The following is a 26,108-nucleotide window of genomic DNA, read 5'->3' as shown; positions in this document are numbered from 1 at the left end:
GATGATATATGGTAGGTGCCCAATAACTGTCTGTTTCTTAGTGAATGAATAGGAGGGGCTTTTTCCCTTCTGTATAGAATTTTGATTCTACATCTCCAATTAATACAGACCTGCCTAATAACTCAAAATAGGATTTTGCTCCACTTCAAATCCAAGTGATGTTTGTCCAGTCAAATCCTGTTGTTCAGGATAACATGTGCAATGGTGAAGGACCTTTCTGGAAGTTTTTATAACATGTATATTGAAAGTTCACCTAATCCCCAACTGCTGAAAAAAGAACGGACACAAAGAATCAGAGAGACCATAAACCGAGTATCTAATTTAGAAAATGTCACTGTTTTAATGTTGTCAGTTGTAAAGAGGTGTGTCTCAACCAGATTGTAACAAAATTACCACAGCTTATTCCAAAAGAAAATTTTAATACAAGAGAGTTTAGAAAATTAAACACATTTGTTTAAAAATTCTATTGTGTAAACCTTAACAGAGCAGGGTAGTTAAGATAATACTACGTGTTTCAGAGCGAATCCGCGGGCTTCTAGGCCTCACGTCCAGACACTAGACTCTAGATTTGTCGCCTTGTTCCCTGCGACAGACGGCTCACTGGGACCCGATCGTGGGTGACTCCGGCTGGGTCACCATGGCGCCTGTAGTCAAAAGACTCCCTCCTCCAAGAAGTGAGCATCTGATGAGTTAAGCAAAGTGTTCTACCAAATGGCGATGCCAGGGATGGTGCCACTAAGGCGGCAGAGGCAAAGACATTCTTTCCAGGATGAATGCTAGATAATAAAAAAATCCACCACCCCCTCACTCCTGGCTATGCCTGTTCTCCAGCTCATCTCTGGAGGGGCTAGCAACTCTGGGCGCAGACATGTGATCCCCCATTTTGTAACCTTCCACGTCCTCAGTCCCAGGTTTTGCAAGGGCGTCCCCTTGTATGGTCTCAGGTGATGGCGGAATCGTCAGAGGTGCGTGGCTTCTCCCCTTGCAGTTCATGAAGGCAGGAGGCAGACCTGATGGGATTCGAGGGCAGGCGGGGAGCCTGGGCGGGTCAGCTAGTGGTTTTCAGTGATGGTGGCAAAACATTTATGTGCCAGTAAGAAAGAAGTAAATCCCCGGACCGCGAAACACTCATGGATCCAGCCTGGCCTTCGAGTGGGGTTGCTCATCCTTGCTGTAGGCTCAACCATCTTTCAGAGAAACCAGATTTTTTTTTCCACTTCTCTTCCTAAACTGATGATTGGGTAGATGAGGAAACCCATTTAATGCGGTTGTTAGGATTCAGAGATGAAAGTAAGGGCTCCTTGACAGACTTGAGAACTACCCGAATCAGGCCCATCCACGGCAACGGGCATGGCGGAAGGGAAGGTCAGAATCCCGCCCTGAACTGAGCAGGGGCGTTTCAGTCACTGTGGGGTGAGAAGACAGCTGCTCTGCTCAGAGCACGGAGATCGGCAAGCCTCCACGCTCACTTCTATCGATCCAGTCGCCCAAGTTTTATTTTAGAAACGTAATCAAGACCACATGTTAGGGAAACATGAAAAATGAATTTTTTGGCATGGGAATGTTAGATAAAATATACAGTGCTACAATTGTGCAAAATTAGCACAGAAGCCAATCTGAACAGCAGACATTTAATGTTAGCTTTAATGAAACAATACACAATACTGTGAAAAATGATCATTGCAAAAGGCCTTGCTCGTGAGCAGATGCCTGCGTGCCAGAAGCGCCCAGCCTGGGGGAAGGTCCAGTGTGGGTGGCAGTGTCCCGAGGGAAACACCGAGACAGGGTCAAGACAGTTAGTTATTGCCTTTGGGGTTGAAGCTTGAGCAGGGCGTGCTCCTTCTAGGACGCCTCTTAGCCGATCTGATGCTCCCAGGCAGGGTCCTTCTCTGGCAGGTCCTGGGGGATGCCCACGTGGCTTGAGGCTGAGAATCCAGCCTGTTCTTTACTGTCAGTGACACGCCCAGGCGAGGTGCCCCCTTTGGGGGAGAGCACCTCCCATGAATGGGCGCTGGTACCGAGTTGCCAGGCTGAGGGATGAAGGAAGGATGCCAGACGTGACTGGTTAGGAGAGGTCTGCCGGGGCCCGAGGTCAGGACCTGGCCTCCAGGTGAGGGGTCCAGCTGGCGGCACCCCCTGTGAGGGTGAGCAGGTGGCGTGGGGGACCAAGGCCTGAAACCCTGTGACCTGGTCCTCCAGTGGGCAAACTGTCTCATGAGGAAATAATAGGAGAAAAAGAGGAGGCAAGGCCACCAGCTTGCGCAGGGCCGCAGAGCCCTAGTTCAGGGTGTTAGGAGTGCTTTGGATCAACTGGGCTGGTGGGTGGGTCTTCATTCCTGTTTCCTGATTCTGAGCCCAAAACCTGGGGATTAATTCTTGGGCCTCCAGTGCCTGCTGCCTCTGGGCATTAGCTGCAGCTGTGTTATCAATCCCACTGATGTAGACAGCTTTGATTGCCTCTGTTGTTTTAAAGGCACAGCACAGCCCGGCACTACACCCAGCACTGCTGTAAAATCCAGCGGTTATCAAAGAACACATCTCAATAGGCCCCATGCTGTGTGACCAGACCTTGTCCACAAACACTGGTCCACGTCCCTCCCCCTCACCGTTCACACCTCTTGCCAGGTCTCACAAGATGGCACTGTCTCTACAACTCAATCAGGTGATCCCTTTCGTAGCTAGGAAGCCCCTGGATGGGCCTGGTGATGGTGTTAAAGGCGACCACTGTGGGGTTTAACAGCCTCTTCCAGGAAAGCCGCCTCCTCCCCCAGGGCCTGACTGTGGAGAGATGCTGGGTTGTTTCAAGCCAGGATTCCAGACCAGCTGCAGGAGTAGGAGCTGAGAAAGCTCGCTTCTGGGCGAGGTTTACACCAGCCTCGGACCGCCCTTCCTGGGAGCTTTGGTTTTCTCTTTTAAGGAGAGATGTCTCTGCCCAGCCCTGCTTTTCCTGGGTCTCCTTTATCTGGGGGAAAAGGAGGGAGCAAACAAGATGATGGCAGAGATGGACCCGGCTGATGTTGCATCCCATTCTGGCTGAAGCCGCCCCTGAGCAGACAGCCTGGCTTTGCAGAGGGGACCTGGAGGGGCCTCTCCCTCCCCGAACAGGTGGGGTACCAGAGGGTCAAGGCCTTCTAGAGAGACGGGCCCTTCAGCTCCTTTCAGAATGGGGGGTGGCTTCCTCTCTCAGACGCCAACTTTGGAGGCTCCAAACAATTTTCTAATTTGATCAAGGAGAGAGAAGCAATGTCAACTGCTCCTTTCTGAAGGGCTGTCTTTCCCCCTGATGGGTTCCAGGGGATATCCCACCCTCTGAATTGGATTTGGGTTGATGGGCAGATATTGACCCATCCTCAGGGGCTGGCATTTTGTGTCCCAGACCTCGGCCTGGACCTCGGTGTTTTATTCTTTCTCTAGGAGCTGGGGAGTCCGCCCCTTCTAAGTCCATCCCGCCACCCTGGAGAGCAGGGCAGGAGTATTTTGAGCAGCTGGATGGACTAATCACTGCAGAACATTCCTATGTGATTCCAAAGTTAAGGCTTTGAGGAGGTGCTGTAATGTGCATGTCACATGCATGTCTGAGCTGAAATCAAAGGAATTGAAGGATCAGGGTTTCTGCAGGATCACAAAAACGGAGGTGCAGATAGCAAGCAGCCTGGAGGGTCCCCGTGGGGCCCCCAGGAACATGCTTTTTACAATCCACGTTTTGGGAGAGCGGGGCAAGTTTTCTGTGAATAATTAAGCTTTAAAAAATGGGGAGGCAGAGCTTCTCCTTTTTAAATACGGGCTGCGAGTGCATTTGTATCTCCCAGCTCAGCATCTGTCCGCCGTAGCTATGGGTGCCTTTATTTTTTTTGGCTCTTTTTTTAACTCCGTGCACAGAATGTCAAAGCTGGCTGCTGGTGGGGTGGTTGGAGAAGGCGAGACCAGACTTGCACTCAGATGTGTTTCGGGTCAGGCGCCAGAAAAGGCTGGCTGGTCGGAACCCTTGGCCCTGGGGGGTGTTGGGGCAGTGGTTCCATTCTGGGTCTAGTACAACCAGAGAGGAGACACCTTGGGAACAGATCCGGCTGTGCAGCCTGTCAGCTGGCATCAAACTGACTGCTGTGGAGGGACCTAAATGCGGGGGGCTGGGATCTGGGGCAGCTGGAGCTTCCGGACAGTCCCGGAGGATCTGGTCGAGGAGGGCTCTGTGTTCAAGGCAGCGCTGTGGGACTCGGGATTCCAACAAAGTGCATGTGCAGCGGCTCCCTCGGCTCACACGCGGAAGAGAGAAACCACGTTGCCTTTCTAGGACACAGCGTCCCTCGGGTCCTCGGACCCCCACGAGCTGACAGCAGGGCCCCCAGACACGCACTCCCCACTCCATCTGCGGAGAACAGCTGGCTAGTTTTGCTCACCTGGACCTGGCTCACCTGGCAGAATGTTCCCTCAGAAGTCACTCAGGCCTCCTCCGAGTCTCTGGAGGGCTGTGCGTAGATGATCTCAGCTCTGCTTAACTGCTCTGATAAGTTCCGTTTGGCTGACGGGAGGAACACGCAGCACAAACCTTCCAGGCCATTCCTTCCAGAGTTTTCCGCTATCTAGGAAACGCTCAATGATTACCCACACCGCTCACCCAGTTGTAAGCTGATGAGTGGTTAGCCTTCTACGGACCATCTTTCACACACATTTACGTCGGCTACTGTCCCCAGAAAATGCCTCTCTTTGTATCAGCAGCTGAGATTGGCTCTTGCCCGGGGTGGGAGAGAGTTCCATGATTCTAGCCAAATGGCTCAGGTCCCACGGGGCGACCTGCCGCTGCTCCTCCTCCTGTTCCACCTGCCGGGGCCCCGCTCTGAATGGGAGGAGCAGAGGCGGTGGTCTCGGGGGCACGCAGGGCCCTGCTCCCACGGACAGCGCGCTGGCCGGCAGAGGCTGTGCCGCACACCCTCGTCTTTAGGGCATGATCATGACCTGTGCAGAGGGGACACTTGTGTCCAAGTTCACAGAGAGCCACGCTGAGCTCCTCGGAGCCCCGGGGCCAGGTCTGAAAGCCCGAGGCCCACAGAACCTTCTGGAATGCTTCCCGGAGCCGAGTCTCTAACAGCCTGAGGGCTCTCCTCTAGGCTTCCGAGGCCAGGGCCACCGACTCCTGGATAGCCCAGGCTCTCCAATACGGGTCACTGGGTGGCTGCTGATGGCTGGCCTGACCAGGTGCACATGGGCCCAGGGTGCCTCAGGTTTCCTACAGGGGCTGGTCCTTCCAGAACCAACCATAAGGAGGTAGGGAAGTTCTCCAAGAACCACAGTTCCGCATCCCTCTCATGGCTCCTTCACACGAAGGCCACGGGACTGTCTCCCTGGAGCATGGTGGCAAGAACTAGGGTGTCTACTGACCACTGGTCGGGAGAGCATGGAAAGGAACTAGCCTCCACCCAAACCCTTCACGTCCATAGGTTGTAGCAGGCAATTACATTAAACAGGGGGAAAAAAAAACCAGTCATTCGAATTCCCACGTGGGAAAGAGTTAAGAGGTGGTTTCTTGATGAACCTTCTGACCAACTGAGACATCAGACTTGTGCATCTCAACCAGGGGGCTCCGAGCCCGACCCAGCGCCCACCCTCCTGCCGGCCCCTGGGCTGGAGGGAGGGGAACGGCTGGCCCTCATGGCCCAGGGCAGGGCCAGGGAGAGCAGGGCCCACATGTCTGCGTCTGTCCAGCGAGGACCTGCCCTGCTCTCACATGGCCCAGTTTAATCAGGGGGTCACGGAACCGGTGGGGAAGGTGTGCTCTCTGGCGTTCACCGGGGGGACAGGGGTGTCCCTCCGAGGTGGAAGGGGCCAGCTGCCGTGGCCGGGGTGGAGGCAGCTGGCGCAGCACGTAGGGCCTGAGTCTGGGTGGCCGTCGAGGTCAGAGGTCGCCGCTCTGGGGCTCCACGTTGCGCGTCTCCCTGGGGTGACCGCGGGACAGCTTGGGGAAGCGGGAAGCCACTTTGGGCCGGCTGTTCTTGGTCAGCGGTTCTCCGGGAGGGGTGACGTCACTGTAAGATAGAGCAGGGAGAATCGGGTTAAGTCAGGGTTCCAAGTGCAAATAGCTACAGGCAGGGCGGCAGGGGGTGGGGTGGACAGCGGGAGTGGCCTCCGGGGCATGGCTGCTGCGTGGTTGGGTGGCAAGGGCGGTGTGGAGAAATGGGGAGGGGCGTCCACGTTGTCGTGTGAACTTCCTGTCCGTCAGCAGCGCCCAGCACAGCACTGGGGCTGCAGCTCTGGACCCGCTTTTAAGTCAACGAAAGATGGTTCTGGCCCCGGCTGTCTTCTCACCATCTTCATTGATCTTCCAGCAAAGGCACATTTCAAAGTCAAAGAAAGAAAATGCTTGGGAGAACACTGCATTTAAAGTCATAAAAGATGCACGAACACAGGAGAGGGAATTATGTCTGCCAACGTCCAATTGTAAGGGCGTTTACGACAGCAGTATGTAAAAGAGCCAGAAATACGGAACAACTTATGAGTCCAATGCAAGGATCACTGATACTGGATAGACTGGTGAAAAAACACCTATAACCACGAGACAGCAGCAGCCGGTACGCACAGGGGCACGGGAGTGCGTTTATGAGCCAGTAAGGGCGTATGATTCCAACACAGGTTAAAGCACAGTAGGGAGGCTGTAACCCCGCCGTGTACAGAAAACACCTGAAGGATACATTTGTTTACTCTGTGAATCTTGGCGCACCCACGTGGGCCAAGCACCGTGCAAGGCACTGGGGATAAACGGTGAACAAAACGGATTCTCCCAGGACCCGGGGAGCTCACAGTCCAAAGGAGGGTTAAAAACATCACACGTTCAAAGACTTAGGTTACAAATGCCACCAGAGCCTCCCCGAGCAGGGAGCCTGGGGCATGGCAGGAAGTGCCTGAGAGCGGGCGTAGGGGGCCAGCCTGGGTGAAGCTTGGGGCCAGGAGGCTCTGGGCACCGGAGCACTGGGAGAGGCAGGGAGGGAGCAGCTGGAGGGTGAAGGGCATCTGCCGGAGGGCTCTCGGCGGCGGGGGCTCCGTGATCTGGTTGCACTGGGAAGTGCCCGATGCCAAGGCCGCTGCTCCAGGCACGCGCAGAAGCCTGGGCTGGGGCTGTGAATGCAGAGGTGGTGAACTCTGTCTTATTTCCCACGGCTGCTGTAACACATTACCACACACTTGGTGGCTTAAAACAACACGCTGTGCTGTCTTACAGTTCCGGAGGCCAGAAGTCCCAAACGGGCCTTATGAGGCTACGTTCAAGGTGTACCTCTCGGAAGCTCCAAGGGAGAATCCTTCCTGGCCCTTCCCAGCCCCTGCAGGCCGCCTGCTTGCCTCGGCTCGTGGCCCCCGCCTCCATCTTCAAAGCCAACACTGCAGCATCTTCAACTCTCTTTCCCTCTGACCCTCCTGCCTCCTCCTTATAAAGACCCTTGTGATCACATTGGACCCACCTGGACATCTCCCCTCTGCCCCAATCCTTAAATCTACTGAGTCCCCTTTGCCATGTAAGGGGACACATTTATAGGTTCCAGGGGTTAGGGTACAGAATTTGTGGGGGGGTGTCATTCTGTCTACCACAGACTGAAATTTGAATAGAAAGTAGAATCAACACGACTTGGTAATGGAATAATAACTGCCTCTAAATGGTGAGATCACAGCTGACAGAAAATATAAAAGAGAAATAAGAGAAAACGTTGATAATAAATATCTCACTGATACAAAATGCTTTTAAAAAACAAAGATTAAAGGTTGTTCGCACATCCTGACTGTCTCTGTGGCATCAGACTCTGTGCCAAGGGCTTTCCGGACGCGAGTCCTGGAGGACTCTGCAAGGGAAGACAGAGCCCAGCTAGAGCTGAGCCCAGAGGCTCAGGGAGGACACAGCCACCAGCGAGTAAGTGGCAGATCCAGAATCACCAGCAGCTGTCTCCAGGCCCAGTCCAGATAAGCAAAGGAATAGATCATATCCAAAGAGAAATGGTCCCCGTAGGGGTCCCTGAAATGGCCACTTGCTTCCTGCATCTCAGGAGTGGTTCGGTTTACACGAGCTGATTTTCACGCCTTTTCAGGGACCCAGACACTGTGCTCAGTGAGATGTCCCTCATTTCCCATTTGGGACGACATCTCAGTAAGATAATAAAATGAAAAATCCTTCTAATTACCACCTTCTCCCATGGGAGCCAGGGTGTGCTTACCTTCTGTGCATGGAGGGAAGAGAAGCATCTGACCTTGAACAAAGCTGGAGCTGCTCCGAATCCTCTGGGTACCTCCTTCGGAATGGCACTGGCCACGGGCCCAAAGCCGCCACGGCCCTCTCTTCTTCCCAAACACTCACATTACCATAAGCCTCTTTATCCCTGAATGCCGCTTAGAGGATGGGCAGGAGATGCTGGAAGGAATCTTTGCCCCCCTGTGAAGGGCTGATGATTGCGAGTGTGCAGGTGGGCTCAGGTGTAAAGGTCACTGTAAACCACTGGCCTCCCCAACCTCCTCCCCTCACACTGTCCGGGGTCAGGGGTCCAGCCAGTTGCCCCTGTGCCCGTGGCGGCTGTCATCACTGGGCATGATGTGCGAGGCCAGGAGGACCTCTGCCCACAGTGACCAGAGCCCGTGGTCCCCAGAGCTGGCTCCTGGGAGGGCCCGGGAGAGGCGGGAGCCTGGCTGGTGCGAGGGGACAGTTACGAGACAGCGGGGCCAGGACTCTGGCATTTCATTTAGTTTCACCAAAGGCACCTGTGTGGGGAGTAGCGCAGCGGGTGAGGGCGGGGCCTCGGAGCCAGGACACCCTCGGGTCCCCCGCCAACGGGCTCTGCTCGCTGCCCTCGAGCCTCGTGTCCTGGGCTGCCTGCCACACGGGGATGATGATCGCCCGGCCCTCACAGCGCCGTGGCAACGGCAGGAGAGTTCACCCCACGTGGAGCCACTAACGAGCTGCGTTTCCTTAGGCAAGGGTCTTGTTGGCTTTGAGCCAAGGCTTCTAGGGTAGAATAAATATTTATCCAAAAGAATAGAAATCAGGATCTGGAAGAAATCTCTCTGCACCCCCATGTTCACCGCAGCACTATTCACAACAGGGAAGATGTGCCAATAACCTAATCTCCGTGAATGGATAAAAAATGTGGTCCATCCATACAATGGAATATTCAAGCCTTTAAAAAAAAGAGGAAATTCTGACCTATGTGAAAACACGGATGAATGCTGAGGACACTATGCTAGGTGAAATAAGCCAGTCACAAGGACAGCTACTGTATGATTCCACTTACATGAGGCATCTGAAATAGTCAAACTTGGAGAACCAAAGCCTGGAATGGTGGTTAGTAGGGGCAGGGGGAGGGGCAAGTAGGGAGTTACTAACTGACAGGCATAATGTTGCAGTTGAATAAGATGAATAAGTTCTAAACTCAAAATGGATTAGGGATCTAAATGTAAGACTGGATACTATAAAACTCCTAGAGGAAAACACAGGCAGAACAGTCTTTGACATAAATCGCAGCAATATCTTTTGGGATCCACCTCCTAGAATAATCAAAATAAAAACAAACAACTGGGACCTAATTAAACTTAAAAGCTTTTGTACAGCAAAGGAAACCATAAACAAAACGAAAAGACAACCCACAGAATGGGAGAAAATATCTGCAAATGAAGCAACCAAAAAAGGATTAATCTCCAAAATTTACAAACAGCTAGCTCATACAGCTCTGTCAAAAAACAAAAACAAAAACCCAATCAAAAAATGGGCAGAAGACCTAAACAGACATTTCTCCAAAGAAGATATACAGATGGTCAAAAAGCACATGAAAAGATGCTCAACAACGCTAATTATTAGAGAAATGCAATTCAAAACTACAATGAGGTATCACCTCACACTGGTCAGAATGGCCATCACCAAAAAGCCTACAAACAATAAATGCTGGAGACCCTCCTACACTGTTGGTGGGAATGTAAACCGGTACAACCACAATGGAGGACAGTATGGATGTTCCTTAAAAAACTAAAAATAGAACTATCATATGATCTAGCAATCCCACTCCTGGGCATATATCCAGAGAAAACAGTAATTCAAAAAGATACATGCACTCCAGTGTTCACTGCAGCACTATTTACAATAGCCAAGACATGGAAGCAACCTAAATGTCCATCGACAGAGGAATGTTTAAAGAAAATGTGGTATATACAATGGAATATTAGCCATAAAAAAGAACGAAATAATGCCATTTGCAGCAACATGGATGGACCTAGAGATTATCATACTAAGTGAAGTAAGACAGAGAAAGACAAATATCATATGATACCACTTATATGTGGAATCTAAAAAAAATGATACAAATGAACTTATTTTCAACAGAAACAGACTCACAGACTTGGAAAACAAACTTTGGTTACCAAAGGGGAAATGTTGGGGGGAGGGGTAAATTAGGAGGTTGGGATTAGCAGATACATACTACTATTGGGTTGGCCAAAAGGTTCCTTCGGTTTTTTCCGTAAGATGGCTCTAGTAGCACTTAGTTGTCTTTAACTTCATTCAAAACAATGTTGTTAGACTGTATGTGACAGCTGTCATATCAGCGTGCACTTAAAAATTAAGACTTATCAAAATTGGTGAATTTTTGTGTAGCCATTTTAATATTGAAGGTGGAAGAAAACAACATTTTCAGCATATTATGCTTTATTATCTCAAGAAAGGTTAAAACGCAACTGAAATGCAAAAAAAAGATTTGTGCAGTGTATGGAGAAGGTGCTGTGACTGATCAAACATGTCAAAAGTGGGTTGCGAAGTTTTGTGCTGGAGATTTCTCGCTGGACGATGCTCCAGGGTCGGGTAGACCAGTTGAAGTTGACAGCGATCAAATCGAGACACTAACTGAGAACAGTCAACGTTACACCACGCAAGAGACAGCGAACATACTCAAAATATCCAAATCAAGCGTTGAAAATCACTTGCACCAGCTTGGTTATGTTAATCGCTTTGATGTTTGGGTTCCACGTAAGTTCAGTGAAAAAAAACCTTCTTGACCGTATTTTGACAAGCAATTCTCTACTGAAACGTAAAGAAGACGTTCCATTTTTAAAACAAATTGTGACGGGCTATGAAAAGTGGATACTGTGCGATAATGTGGAACGGAAGAGATCGTGGGGCAAGCGAAATGAACCACCACCAACCACACCAAAGGCCGGTCTTCATCCAAAGAAGGTGATGCTATGTATATGGTAGGATTAGAAGGGAGTCCTCTATTGTGAGCTCCTTCCAGAAAACCGAACGATTAATTCCAACAAGTACTGCTCCCAATTAGACCAACTGAAACCAGCACTCACTGAAAAGCATCCAGAATTAGTCAACAGAAAACGCATAATCTTCCATCAGGATAACGCAAGACCGCATGTTTCTTTGATGACCAGGCAAAAACTGTTACAGCTTGGCTGGGAAGTTCTGATTCATCCGCCGTATTCACCAGACATTGCACCGTTGAATTTCCATTTATTTCCATCTTTACAAAATTCTCTTAATGGAAAAAATTTCAATTTCCTGGAAGACTGTAAAAGGCACCTGGAACAGTTCTTTTCTCAAAAAGATAAAAAGTTTTGGGAAGACGGAATTATGGAGTTGCCTGAAAAACGGCAGATAGTAGTAGAACAAAAGGGTGAATACGTTGCTCAATAAAGTTCTTGGTGAAAGTGAAAACTGTCTTATTTTTACTAAAAAACCCAAGGTACTTTTTGGCCAACCCAATATATATAAAATAATCAACAAGGACCTACTGTATAGCACAGGGAACTATCCTCAATATTTTGTAATAAGGGAAAAGAATCTGAAAAAGAATTTTTTCATATGTATGAAAAAATATATATGTATATATATAACTGAATCACTTTGCTGTACACCTGAAACTAACACAACACTGTAAATCAACTATACTCCAATATAAAATTTAAATTAAAAAAAAAAGAGGAATAAGCTCTAGAGACCTGCTTTACAACACTGTACCTACAGTCAACAGTCCTGTATTGTACACTTAAAATTTGTGAAGGGGGAAGGTTTCAGGTTAAATGCTCTTGCCACAAAAACAACAACAAAAAATAAGTCTAGTATTGGCAATTTCACATGGTTTAACATTAGTATCTGAAGGCATGGGATTGTTGGTAAGTATAAACTGGGAGGTGACAGGGGTCCGGGGTGGATGGAGAAAAGGGTGGGGCCTGCTCTGAATGGGAAAGAGACCTGGGATTCTCCCCGGGTCCCTTCCCTCTAGGAGAGAGCCAGGGCCAAGGCCACATGCACCCCAGGACTGAGGTCCATCAGCAGAGCCCAGGGCTGTGCACATGCAGCTCCAGGGAAGCAGGAAGGTCTCACGGTTGCAAGGACAGCCTTAAACAAGGACCATGGATTTTTTTTACACCAAAGCTCACTGCAGCCGCCACCTTGCATGCCATCACATTTCTGTGTCCTCAGGCTGAAATTCTCATTGCTCACGCCTTTGTTGGCCTTGTGCACTAGTGAGATTTAAAGAATAGTGCTGTTTCTTACCCAGCCCCATTGATAGAAATCAGGCCACCGAGAAGCTCTTCTTTCCTCCGGCCTGTGTTTTTATAATAAAGCAGGCTGGTGGCTCTGGATCTGGGCAGAAGCAGAACCACTGAGCAAGGTAAAATTACGTTCCTGATCCACCCGATTCTGTTTTAATGCGGGAGGTATGTCTACCCCAGTTTTGCAGACAAGAAAAGGGAAGTGTGGAGAGCAAGAAAGGCCCCACTTCCACCATAAAAATAGACTTCCAAAGGCCGTGTGGAGTAACAGAAGCTCCATATTCAAAGTCAGAAAACCTGTGTGCCTTCAGTTAGACACCTTAGGACCTTTGAGGAAGATCTATAACCTCCCCAAGACTCAGTTTTCTGATCTGTGAAATGGGCATAATATTGGTCCTTTCTACTGCTCATGTATCATCCAACACATATTTATTGAGTCTGTTACAAATATGAATAGAGTTGGCTCTTTCAAGGCCCCTAGATCACTGAAATAAAAGAGGCACAGGCAAAGTCTGGTCAGCAAAATCTTAAGAACTTTGATGGCTGAGGCATCAATATATGAAGGGAAGTGGATAGAGGCTTTTACAAAGATTTTTAAAACTACAGAAATATACCTCAAAACCTCCCATTCCTTTCCCCAGCACAACTCAAGTCTTCCATCTGTCTGACCTGAGGGCAGGAGGCTGGAAGGCAGAGGAAGGAACCTTCTCTGAAGAGACCATACTAGGCTTTCTGGAACAGGTGCCCTAAAAATCTGTAGAGATGGAAGAGAGATGGGCATTTGGCAGGGATGTTTGGAGCCCCCTCCTCCTGTCAGGTCTTCCGTTCCTCAGACACATTCAGCAACATTCCCTCCCCACTGCTGGCCACCATCAAGGTGCCAAGGGAGTCCATGTCTGTGGAGGTGGCCCCTGCCAGGAGCCCCAGGGGGGACAGTTCCTTTTAATAAGCCTCTGGGGCACACTGCCGTGGCCTCTCCGTCCCCGGCACACAGGTGAAGTTGATCCGCCGGTCTCAACCCCTCCTCAGTGAAAATGACCATGGGGAGAGATTTGCTGTTCATTTCACTTATAAAGTGGCTTTCAAGGGCCGGTCAATATTCCATTTGCTGGGAGCTGCCTTCTGCAGCTGGGAGGGTGGCTTTGCAGGGGCCACGCCTGCTGCTGGGCTGGACCCTGGAACACAGCTGGGACTGAGCGGCCTTCTGTAGAAGGTGTGGCCGCTGTCCTCCTGTACCCGGTTCCCTGACGGAGCCCGTGCTTGCAGGAGTTGGGAGAACTGCCTCCGGGATGTGCACACCCTGTGTCTCGTGCCCTCCGGTCTGTGGGAGGGGAGGGGAGGCCTTGCCCCCCATCAGTCAAGGTGCGCCAGGCTAGTCGGCCTTTGACTTGGCTCGTAGGCACACCTTCAGGCTCCGGACCACACGATGGGGACCCACCTCTACCCATGCACTCCGTCACTCCACTAACATCCATGAGGATTTCTCTCTGTGAGCTGTACCCTGTGGATTTGAGGAAGGAGGCCTCCGTGGCACTTCCTCTCTGTTTCCTGTCCCTCGGTTTGACCTGGGTCTAAAGAGTGTCACCGTCTGGATGTGACCCAGAAATGGCCCTGGCAGTACCAAGGGTTCCCTGAAGGCAGGGCTTGGCCTGGTTCTTCTTTGGGTCCTCACAGTTCCCGACCCCAAAAAGCACTTGGTGATTTAACACTTTTGGATGGATTAAAGAGGACCACTGCTTGTCAGGTCTTGGGCTAAAACTTACACCGATTCTCATGTAATCTGCACGCCAGCCTTGTGAAGGAGGCGTGTTTCCCAGCTGGGGACATCAAAGCACAGAAGCCACTTGTCCGGGGTCCCCTGAGCAAGCAAGAAGCAGAGGCTGGTCTTGAACATGCAGTCTGGCCCCAGAGCCCACAACTAGATGACCCAGGAGACCACACAGTCAGGCTGGGGCCGATGGTACGCGTCTGAGAGGCTGTGCCTTCAGCACAGACCGTCTGACCTTTGGAAACAATTGGAACTGCGGAGGGCGTGTCTGTCACCAGGTGCCCACAAACCCCATTTCAGTAAATCCCGTACTATGTTCTCAAGATCTTTCGCACGTGCTTTCAATAGTGCGCTGACGTAACTGCTGCTCTCTGCTGACAGATTTTTAATATTTTAGCTTTAAATTTTTCTAGTCCAAGCTCTGGCCTGGTAGTTGAATACGCACAAGTTAAATGACGGTACAAAGGGAAGCGGGAGGATGTAGAGAGCCCTCGCATCATTAACAAACGTAAAGAGTAGTGACACCGGCTCACTGTAGGGGAGGAAATGGAACCAATACATGCAGGTGTGAAGAAGGGAACAGAAATAGCCGGTAATCCTGCCCTCCGTGGACAACCACTGTTTGTTAGTGCAGGAGTGTAGATTTTTCAGGTCATTTTCTATGTGCATTTCTTATGGTGGATCTTTCAATATGAAAATGGTTACTTCCTAAATAAACCTGCTTTGAAATCTGATGGTCTTTTAAATCAAGGCATTCTGTTCATGGAATGCCGCAGATGTTGGTGATGTGGCCTGGAAAACAGTGGTGACAGTGACGATGTGTCATTATAACAGGTCTGTTCACTGCGGGCTTGCTGTGTGGCAGGTGCAGGGCTCACCACCGTTATTTTATGTAGCTCTCTCTCCCACCAACCCTGGGAGGTAAGGACTCTGTTTAACACGTGAAAACTCAAGAAGCTACTGTCTAGCATGGCTTCCTGAGCTGCAGGGACTTGTGCGATGTCACATGTGTCCTATGTGATACAGCAGGACACACACCCAGGCCCATCTTCTCAGCCTCTGGGCTGAGTGGCAGATGACAGGGCAGTATTGGCAGGAAAAAAAAGAAGGCCTGGGCTTCCCTGGTGGTGCAGTGGTTGAGAATCTGCCTGCCAATGCAGGGGACACGGGTTCGAGCCCTGGTCTGGGAAGATCCCACATGCCGTGGAACAACTGGGCCCATGAGCCACAATTACTGAGCCTGCGCGTCTGGAGCCTGTGCTCCGCAACAAGAGAGGCCGCGATAGTGAGAGGCCCGCGCACCGCGATGAAGAGTGGCCCCCGCTTCCCACAACTGGAGAAAGCCCTCGCACAGAAACGAAGACCCAACACAGCCATAAATAAATAAATTTAAAAAAAAAAGGCCTACAGGGCTCTGGGAAGATGCTGCAATTTGTGAACTGACTCACCTTGAGCGAGCCTTTTCATGCTCCACCCCCCAGCATCACTGCATCTCCTCTATCATCATCTATGTAAGAAGTTTCTTAGCCTGGTTCTAGGCAAAGTCTCAATCTATGATTGCCATCTGACAAATGGGGCTATAGGATTAAACAAGACAACACGGGGGGTGTTCTCTGTCAACGAGGGCTCTAGTGGCTGGAGGAGCTGGCAGGGGCTGAATCGTGGACAGAGGATCGTGGCGGGAGGGGCTGCCTGTGAAGGTACAGCTTCTAAAGATCTCCCGACGGGGCCGGGGGCCATAGGACAGAGGTGAGCCCCAGAGACAGGGAGCCTCGTTGTGGGGCTGGTGTAGCCCCCCTGGGAGAAAGATCCTGAGGACAGACCCGAGACGGGGCAGTGGCAGTGCAGCAGGGGTGGGGATGGTGATCCAAAGGTGTTGAAGAGAGAGCATCCCTAGGGCTCCATGACCCATCAGACGGGGGAAGTGAGAACGGGTTTCATCTGTGCTTGGAAACTGGACTACAGGGAGTGCCGAGCTTGGCGGGGAAGGTACAGAAAGTGACAGGTGGATGGCGGCATGTGTATCTCTGGGATAAACCATGCTATTAAAAAAAGTAAAGGGCTTCCCTGGTGGCGCAGTGGTTGAGAATCTGCCTGCCAACGCAGGGGACACGGGTTCGAGCCCTGGTCTGGGAAGATCCCACATGCCGCGGAACAACTGGGCCCATGAGCCACAACTACTGAGCCTGCGCGTCTGGAGCCTGTGCTCCGCAACAAGAGAGGCCGCGACAGTGAAAGGCCCGCGCACCGCGATGAAGAGTGGCCCCCACTTGCCGCAACTGGAGAAAGCCCTCGCACAGAAACGAAGACCCAACACAGCCAATCAATCAACCAATCAATCAAGAAAGAAAGAAAGAAAGAAAGAAAGAAAGAAAGATACGTTTGTCCCTTTTTGCCAGGAAGATCGCACAAGTCCATACCAACACTGTACTGCCTACCTGTACTGCGCCCAGACACATCAGCTTTCATTACTTCATGGCTACAAACCATGATAGATGAGATTCTGATCGTTACAAATGGCGTGATGCTAACGGGGCCGCACCGGGTGCCTGGCCGGGAGCCTCTTCAGTTACAGCTCCTTGTTACCCAGAGTGGGGCTTCCGGGGCTCCTGATCTGACTCGGCTGACATTTCAGAAGGTCTGTGCATCATGTCCTAGGTTGGGGACCAGTACGTAAAAGGCTCTTCCGAAAAGGGGCTGGGTCATTCTCTTGCTCGCCCCCTCTAGTAGTACCTCCTCTGCCAGACCCTCATCTACACCCCCTCTCTGAATCCTGCCACTGACCCCTTCTCAATCCCCTTCTCACAGGTCAGCCCTCATCACATCTCCATGGTAATCACTGCCCACCCCCTCGTGGTGCTCTCCCCGATCATGAAGCCTGGCCAAACCCTACCCTGGTTAAGCCGAGCAGCAGACCAGGGAGGAAAAAGCCCAAGGTGGGGCCGGCTGGCTGGCCGCGTTTTCGGTTCACGGCTAACCCTACAGGCCCCAACGATCCTGCCCCAGTTCCCCACCTGGCCCCCCCTCACTGAAGTGACTATTGTATTCCTTCCCTCTTCTCAGGCCATCTCCATCCTGGACGCTCTGCCTGGCAGGTCACCCAGAAAGCAGCCGGGGGGCTCCTCTCCTCTCCTCTCCTCCCCGTGACACAGGGTCACGTATCCCTGCTCCTACTTGAGGCCAACCCCTCCATGGGGCCCAGGGGCAGTTCCCTCGGGACTTTCTCAAGGACGTGGCCCTGCCCTGTCCTGCCCCCTCCTGCGCCGGCCCTTCAAATGTCACCATGTCCCGGTATCTCTCAGCTTAAAGCCCTCCTTGGCCTCGAGCCCCTCTGGCTACCTCCACGCTGTCAAAGCCAGCGGTCGCCCTGCCCCCCCGGCAGCAGCTCCATCCCCTTCTGACGCGCCCCCGGCGCTGCTGCCTGGCCACTAAACTGTGGAGGGTCCCAAGGCCTCGGTTCTCTCCTTGTCTCTGTCTACAGCGCCTAGCTGGGGTCTCATCCGGACCCACGGCATCGCATACGTCTAAATGCCAAGGATTCCCATATTTACGCTTCAGCCCCGACTGCCCTCAAGCTCCAGAGTCAATGGACCCCGTGGACATTTTGGCATTTCCCCTTGGATGTTTGACAGGCAGCCCTATCTTGAATGTGGCCAAAATGGGAATTCTGATGTCCCCATCCAACTTCTGTTCCTTCCCTGGTCTTCACTTTTGTAACTGGTGCAATTCCCTACCCCACTGCTCAAACCAGGACCGAACACATCCCCCTGGTGTCTCCCTTTCCCTTACATTCCACACCTAAACCATCCATGTGCCCTTTCGGCTCTACCTGTAGACACATGCTCGATACTCCACTTCTCTCCACTCCGCTGTGACCGCCCTAGGTCTGGCCACCATCACCTCTTGCCTGGACTCTCACGACAGATTCCCATGTGTTCTCCCTGCTTCCACTTGATTCCTCTGCAACTCGTCAAAGTTATCCCGTTATTTCCCCACCTCCATGGCTTCCCTCTGCATTCAGTCAAATTCTTACCAGGGCTACACCTCACCCTCACCTCCTCCAGCTGTACTGAGACCGCCTGGATTGCTCGGAAGTCCTCCTTCAAGTCTCACTCAAGTCACCGCCAGTCGTGCGCCACTGCATCACTGTTTTGGTTTCTTTACAGTACCTGTCACTCTCTGAAGTGTCATCTTTACCCACCTAACCCCAGTGCCTAGAATTGGGCCTGGTCCACTTAACCTTTTGGATGAGGTCAAAGTGGCCTGCAAACGCCAAGCTCATCCCCACCAGACCTTGTCCTCACCCAGCTCAGAGGGGGAGGCCTCAGAATCGGAGAGCCCCAGGCTGACACCTGACTCTATAATGTACCAGCATGTGACTGTGAGAAAGCCATTTAACGCCTCTGTGATTCAATCCGAAAAAACAAGAGTAATAATCCATGTTCAATTCTCTCATAGAAAGTGGAGGTAATATTACTTTCATGACATTGGTAATAAGAAAAATAACTGCCTCCAAAGCATCACCCAGGCTTGTCCCATCAGGCAAAAGCTATAGTGGTTATAACAGTAGGGGTGCAAAGAGAACATTAAAGTGGCATAAAATTCGGCGTGGAGGGAACAGACCTAATACCATCTGCAGAAATACGTAAAGGAAAAGACTGAGAAACGTGACTCCTTTACATGACAGACAGACTGTGAGGAGCGGGGAATGAAATGTCCAGCGTGTGTGCAGGGCTCCTACAAACCAACAAGAAAGAGGCTACAGCCCAACAGCACACAGGGGAAGGATACAGTGAGCCCTTGACAGAAGAAAAATAAACAGGTTTTAGGTTTTTCAGTAATTCTGCTATTTGTTCAAGCCACACTACGTGCCACGTAGCAGACAGAGCCCCTGCTCTTGGGGAGGTGGCCTCGTGACCCCAGGCACCGTCTTCTCTCGCCTGAATCCCCCTACCTGCCCTCCCGTGTCCAGCCTGCTGCTACTCTCCTCCAGCGCTGAGCAATCCAGCTAACAAAACAAGCCCGTCGTGGCACTTTGGCTCCAAAATCTCCAGTCGTTCACCTACCGCCGAGTAAAATGCTTACATGCTCTCCCAGGCCACCCCCGACTGGGTGGTCCCCTTCCTCACTCCATTCCCTGCCTGGGGCCCCGCAGCGGGGGCTGGGCACACGCCTGTCCCGGGGCCTTTGCAGTTACTGTCTCTTCACCCCAAAGCCAGCGGGGATTTCCTGCCGGCTTCTCGCCCTCCTCCTCCAGGTCTTTCCTCTTCTGGGACGTGCTCAGTGCTGCCTTCCTTGCCACCGCCCACCTCCCACCTCTCCCCCGCTACTCTGCGCTGTCATTTGGCGTGTTACGTTGATGTGGGTCTGGATCATGGCTGTAACCCAGCGTGTAGAGACAATGACACAGTAGTACTCAAGGATGATTTGTGGAATGAATGAGTCCTAGAGAAGGACCCAACACACCCAGAGAGAGTCCCCCTCATTAGTCATCAGGAGAATGCAAACCGGCCAAAGGGGAGAGAGCCGTTACCAAGCTTTGCTGGGGGTGCTGAGAAGCGGGTGGTCATGCAGGTGCAAACGTACAAACCGGTGAAAGCTTTTAGGAAAGCTGAGGGAGCTGTGTGTGCATGCGTGTGCGTGTTTACACACACAAATATACATGTGCAAACCCCCTGACTAAGGAACACTACTTCTAGGCGTCCTCCTATGGAGACACTTGCGTGTGCAAGGGTGTTCAAGACAGCGTGGTTTCTAACGAGGAAGCGTGGAAATAACCTGCCTGCCCGGAGGCAGGAGACGCAGTAAATGCACGACGGCACGTGGGTAAACGGCAACGCTGCCATCACAGAGGACGCAACACACCAACGTGCACGGACAAGAAAACATCTTCAAGGTACAATTACATGAAAACAGGTTTCAGAACAAGACAGTGTAGGATCCTATTTTTATTTAAAAAAAACCTCAAAATGCATGTGCACATAAACATGCGTCTAAATGCAGAGACCAGAAGGATGGAGGTGAAAGGCCAAACTTGTGTTTTTCCTGTATATTCACTTTGTTTAAACTTTTTCAACTAGAATACATTACTCATTTAATAAAAACACAATAGCGGACTTCCCTGGTGGTGCAGTGGTTAAGAATCCACCTGCCAGTGCAGGGGGCACGGGTTCAAACCCTGATCTGGGAAGATCCCACATGCCACGAAGCAACTAAGCCCATGCGCCACGACTACTGAGCCTGCTCTCTGGAGCCCGCGAGCCACAACTACTGAGCCCACACGCCACAACTACTGAAGCCTGCACGCCGCAATGAAGAGTAGCCCCCGCTCGCCGCAGCTAGAGAAAGCCTGCGCGTAGCAACAAAGACCCAACACGGCCAAAAAAAACAATAAGTTAGTAAATAAATAACACAATAAAAACCAAAACATTGCATAGAAGAGCCCCTGAGCTGCTGCCTGGAGATCCCCAACTTCACTGGGTTCCGTTTTTCTGTACGGGGATGGCGAGCACGGGCAGCTGCGCCAGGCTGAAGCCATCCAGAGCCTGAGTGGGCCTGGGGTGGCCTCAACTAGCAGGAGTGTCTCTGTGTCTGAGCTGTTTTTCAGTGATCAGATCTGCTTGTAACCAGTTCAATATACCCCCGTCCCCAGCAAGCTCTGGGAAGACTGTGTCTTCTCTGCTTCCCTTGTTGCTGAGTTTCCAGCCGTGTTGTGTTTCCATCCGTGTTTGCCCCACTCTCTCGATTTTGCCTTTCTGCACAGCCTGGGAACCTCCAGGCAACGGTGATCTCGAAGAGTCTCCCTCCATTTTCCCGAGTCCCCATCCTCTAGCATTGCCCCTAGAAAGAAGTGCAGCTGGACATTGACTAAGGAGTCAAAGAACCCCAGAGCCAGATGTCTGCTACCGCCCCAGCTTGCACCCCAAGGCGCAGCCCACACAATGGGGCAGTTCTGATGAGAGTCGGCTAATGGCATCAGAATGATCACCTCTAACTAGGCTTTTTTTTTGGCTGCGCTGGGTCTTCGTTGCTGCGCACGGGCTTTCTCTAGCTGCGGCGAGCAGGGGCTACTCTTCATTGTGGTGCGCAGGCTTCTCATTGCGGTGGCTTCTCTTGCTGCGGAGCACGGGCTCTAGGTGTATGGGCTAAGTTGCCCCTCGGCATGCGGGATCTTCCCGGACCAGGGCTCGAACCCGTGTCCCCTGTGTTGGCAGGCGGATTCTTTACCACTGGACCACCAGGGAAGTCCCTTAGATAACTTATTAAGACAGAAGGCTGATCACAGCACACTCCCCTGATGATAGCCCTTCAGAGGCTGCCTGCTGCGCTCTGAATAAACCCCACGCTCCTTACAGCCTGCTGCCAAGGCCACGCTCCCCCCGCCAGGGCTGCACACCACTGGACAGGGCCTCTGTATTATCCGGAAGTGTGCCAGGCCATCCGCTGTGCGGGCCAGGGCTGAGAGCCGCAAATGTAAAGACCAGCTAAAAAGAGAATGATCCCCTTTATCTCTGAAGTCAAAGGTGGGTTTCTGGTGGGTTGGCAAACTGGTGGAACATTTGATAGCGTCAGAACTCTCTGGAGAAACAATTTGAACCATCCTTGGAAGAGGGCAGGTCTGAGCACGGTGCATGGACCTTTGCCGGTGGGAGCGGCTCATGGACAGTACCGAGGGCTTTCTAATATTTTCCCAGCAGCTGTGGGCCCTGGTTTCATCACTCCACACCGATTCAGGCCTCGTCACTGGAAGATGAAGATGCTCTGCTCCCTGTACCCGGATGCACCCGCTTAGGAGCACAGATCAGTTTGCTTGAGATGGAGAAACGCTTTCCACTTCTACGGGTCAACTGGAGATTTATTTCTATTTCAGTATAACTGACAATTCTGAGTTTCTCTTGCCGGCTTCTTCCCAGAAAGAGTCTGTTATGAAAATACCATTCAAATAAAAAAAAGTCCCGTTAAAAAAAAAAAAAAAAAAAAAGGTAGTAGCTCCATCTTCCCAAAAAAGTTAAAGAAAATAAGGCAAAAGATATTCCTTCCTCCACCTTCCTTATCTCAACTCTTTGGCCTCAACGTACTTTTAAACAAAATTATTTCATTTGTTTTGAATAAGGAACATATAAAGTGGTGTAAAATGAAAAAGCATGCAGAGGAAATGTATAAAAACTGAGTCTCCCCACCCCCATCCTCCAGGCAACCATGGTGACTTTTAAATGCATCTTTCTAGAGCTACCCATCACACACAGAGCGTGTACACAGGTGTGCATGTATGTGTATACACACACACACACACTACGTATACATACATTTCTTGTTTGCTATTTCTAAAAATGGAAATGCATGCACTGTGCTCCATCTTGCTTTTTCCTCTTAAAGATGTATCCTGGAGATTTTCCATATCACTACATATACATCAGCCCCAACGTTCTAGTTCAGGGGTGGGCCAACTTCTTCTCTAAAGGGTCTGAAAGTAAACATCTCAGGCTTTGCGGGCCCTTTGGTCTCTGTTGCACCTACCCAGCTCTGTCCTTGTAGCACAAAAGCACCACAGACAGTCTGTGAATAAATGGGAGGGGATGTGTTCCAGCAAATCTTTATTTGCAAAAACAGGCAGTGGGTGGGACTTGGCTCGTGGGCCACAGTTCACTGACCCCTGTTCTAAACTCTCTGTGGCTGTCTGATCACAGCTGGATCCATCCATCAATGGCTGCATAGCACCGAGGGGGCGGGACCAGGAATGGGCCTTTCTCTGTTCTACGAGCACTTGACTGCAAACAGAAATCGGCCATCTGTTTATCACCCAACATGTTTCAAGCTGAATGTGGAAAAGATTTTGCTTGGCGACTCCGCTGGCCCCCTGAACAGCACCCAGGACGCCAAAATGCCAGGCACGGGGACTGCCTCGAGTTGGTTTAAGCAGCTCTGTTTTCTTTTCAGAGAAGCGTGCAGAGGTCGAAAGCACTGAGACTGCGGAAGGCCTGGGGTAGGAGAGGCCTGGGCTTTAGGACTGGGTCCTGGGGCAAGGTCTGAGCCCCATTCCAACCCTTCCCAGCCGTGTGGGAGAATCAAAAATGAGACTAACGCAAAGCATCTTGAGGGGCCCTGGCCTGTAGATGCTCAATAGACAGCAATATGAGGATGAGGATGAAAGTTGTTGAATAAAAGGTCGAAATTCGACCCCAGGATTTTCCATCTACCATTTCCCCAAGAAATGACATCATTTAACACAAACCCAGATGCTACAATGAATAGACAGCTCCAAGTGTGGCCGTTAAGTTTCAGGACGTTGCAGGACCTGTTCACTTTTGCCCCCCGCTCTTTGCTTCATGTTGGAATGCCTGCCCAGATGTCCTGATGTGACCAGCTGTCCCTTCTTTGGACATCTCTGCTCTGACCCCTTGGCCTGTAGTTACAATCACCTGTTCAATTTTTTTTTTTGCTGCCCTCAGCAGACCGAAAACACCAGGAGAGCGGGCACTCAACTATCATATTTTCTTTGGTTTCCCCAGTCACCTGGCCCATTGCAGGTCCCTGGAAAACATCAGCTGCTTGAATGAATGCGGGCATCTGCGGGACACACACCCAGGACCCTGGCTGGAGACTCAAGGAACTGAGAGAGAGCTGGCCAGGGCCATCCTCTGACCCCAAGCTCCCAAAGGTCTAGCTGGAGAGCAGGACTCACACCGACACCCTGCTGTGCTGGGACCAGATGGGGGCCTGGGCAGAGCACACTGGCCTGGCGAGTTCATGGGGCTTAAGGGGAAGAGACTGATTCAGGCCAACTTTATCGAGAGCCGACAGAAGGCACCAGACAGAGGTAATTCCCAGAGGGCCTCACCCTCAAGGCACACAGGTCAGAGGAGACACAAACTGTCGCCAACTGTCCCTACACTCCAGTATGAGCCAGACGATGACAGTGCTGTCGGAGAAAAGTGCCTCACCTGCCACAGAAGTTCAGCAGGAAGGGCAGGTGGGGCTGGTCACATAGAAGGTGACATCTGAACTGGGCCTCGGAAGGTAGGGGATTGCAAAAGAGGATCAGGCAGGGGAGACAGCAGGATCTAGGACAGAGGGGAAACGGTGGTGTATTAGGTAGCTTGTTACAGCAGCCGTACGACCCTAACACGTACTCCCTTCCAACAACACAGATGTATTTATTCTCTTAGAATTCTGGGGATCCTAAGTTCCAGATGGGTCTCACTGGGCTAAAACCCAGGTGGTGATACTGAGTTCCTCTGCTGAGTTTATGATTAACTTCTCTATCCAAAATTTTATTCCCTTTCTTGACCCTGTGAAGGTTGAGGAGTATCAAAGAAAAAGGGGGGATTAAAACCGTATATAAACCCCAGTGTCCCTGTCCTTTGAAGTAAAAGCTTTTGCTTTAGTTTCCTGGGCCTCCCCTGCATCTCAAAGGGCTGCTGGCTCAAGAGGTAATGATTAAGGAATGTGAAGGTGTAGAAACAAAGAATAGCTGTAGGGCCAGGAAACTGGTAGCAATTTAGACTGTAAATTATCTGTATAGAGTCACTGAAGTCCCAGTTCCCTGAAGGATATAAAGGCCTGACACACAGTCCTAAGTTGTTTTTCCAAGAAGCAGACTCTCACCAGATGGAAACTGCTGACTGCAAGCAGGTAGATCCCAGGCTGGTTGAAGCCAGAAGATTGATGATGCTCGAAACTTCACCCTGATGCCAACCAGTTGGAGAGTTGTACACGAGCTGATCATGCAACTGCAGCCCCCTCCCTCACACTGCCGTTAAAACCCCTTCCCGGAAAGCCATTGGGGAGTTCGGGTCTTTTGAGCACGAGCTGCCCTTTCTCCTTGCTTGGTGCCCTGCAATAAACGCTGTACTTTCCCTCACCACATCACTTTTTCCTTCACCACAATCCATAAAGCCAGTAGATTTGCTTTATTGCACACAGGTGTGTGGACCCCAGGTTCTGTAACAGTGTTGGCAGGGCTGTGTTCCTTCTGGAACTTCTGGGCGAGAATCTGTTATCTTGCCTTTTCCAGCTTCTAGGGGCCGCTTGCTATTCCTTGGCTCATGGCCTCTTCCATCTCCAAAGCCAGAAAGGGCAGGACAGGTCCCTGCCACATCGCATCACTCTGACACTGGCTGCTCTTCTGCCTCTCTCTTCCCCTTTCCAGGACCTTTGTGATTATGCTGGGCCCACCCAGGAACCTCAGGATCATCTCTTTATGTTAAGGTCAACTGACTAGCAACTTTGATTCTCCTTTACCACATAACACATTCACAGGTTCTGGGGATTAAGACAGGGACATCTGTAGAGGGATGCTCTTCCACACACCACAGGTGGGTAATTCAGTTTAACAGCAACCACCATTCACCACCTACTATGTGCTCGACACTTTACCCACAGTCCCATATTTAATCTCTGCAACAGCCCCATGAGGCTGATAACATTATCTCCATTTTATAGATGAGTCAGTGAAGGCTTGCGGGGAGACCTTGTTCTGGTCCCAGAGTTAGTAGCCGGTGATACTGTGAGTGGACTAAAGGCAGTCTGACCACTGACTCTGCACCCTCCACCTCTGGCCTAAGCCATCTCTGGGGCTGCCCAGCATGTGAATGACCAGCCCCCAGTAAACACCCTGGCTGCAGAGTCTCTGAAGAGCTTTCCTGGTTGGCTAGAGTTCATGTGTGTTGTCACAATCTGATGCTAGGGGAATTAGGTGCATCCAGTGTGAGCCCCCTGGGTGAGGACCTTGCAAGCTTGCACCTGGTCCTCCTTGGACTCCAGCCCCTGCGCCTTTCCTGTTTGCTCATCTTCCGTTCACCAGAATAAATCAGAGCCATGA

The 26,108-nt window shown here is 51.2% G+C and overlaps 1 protein-coding gene across 6 annotated transcripts in view; it reads right to left on the bottom strand.

The window, feature by feature from the left end:
- Positions 1-336: 336 nt before the first annotated feature.
- Positions 337-26,108, bottom strand: part of SNX29 (sorting nexin 29) — a 557,678-nt gene continuing 531,906 nt past the window's right edge. For 4 of the 6 annotated variants that reach the window (XM_059896907.1, XM_059896909.1, XM_059896908.1 and 1 more), the window contains one exon: positions 337-6,020. In XM_059896907.1, coding sequence (XP_059752890.1) covers positions 5,891-6,020 — 130 coding nt within the window. In that variant the 3' untranslated portion in view covers positions 337-5,890. The remainder of the gene's footprint in view (positions 6,021-26,108) is intronic. The other 2 variants (XR_009497586.1, XR_009497587.1) reach the window with 2 other exon arrangements.

This window comes from Balaenoptera ricei, chromosome 15 (genome assembly GCF_028023285.1).
Source record: "Balaenoptera ricei isolate mBalRic1 chromosome 15, mBalRic1.hap2, whole genome shotgun sequence".
In the NCBI taxonomy this organism is placed as follows: domain Eukaryota; kingdom Metazoa; phylum Chordata; class Mammalia; order Artiodactyla; family Balaenopteridae; genus Balaenoptera; species Balaenoptera ricei.
Note: the sequence above shows the minus strand (reverse complement) of the source record. Positions and strands in the feature narration are given on the sequence as shown.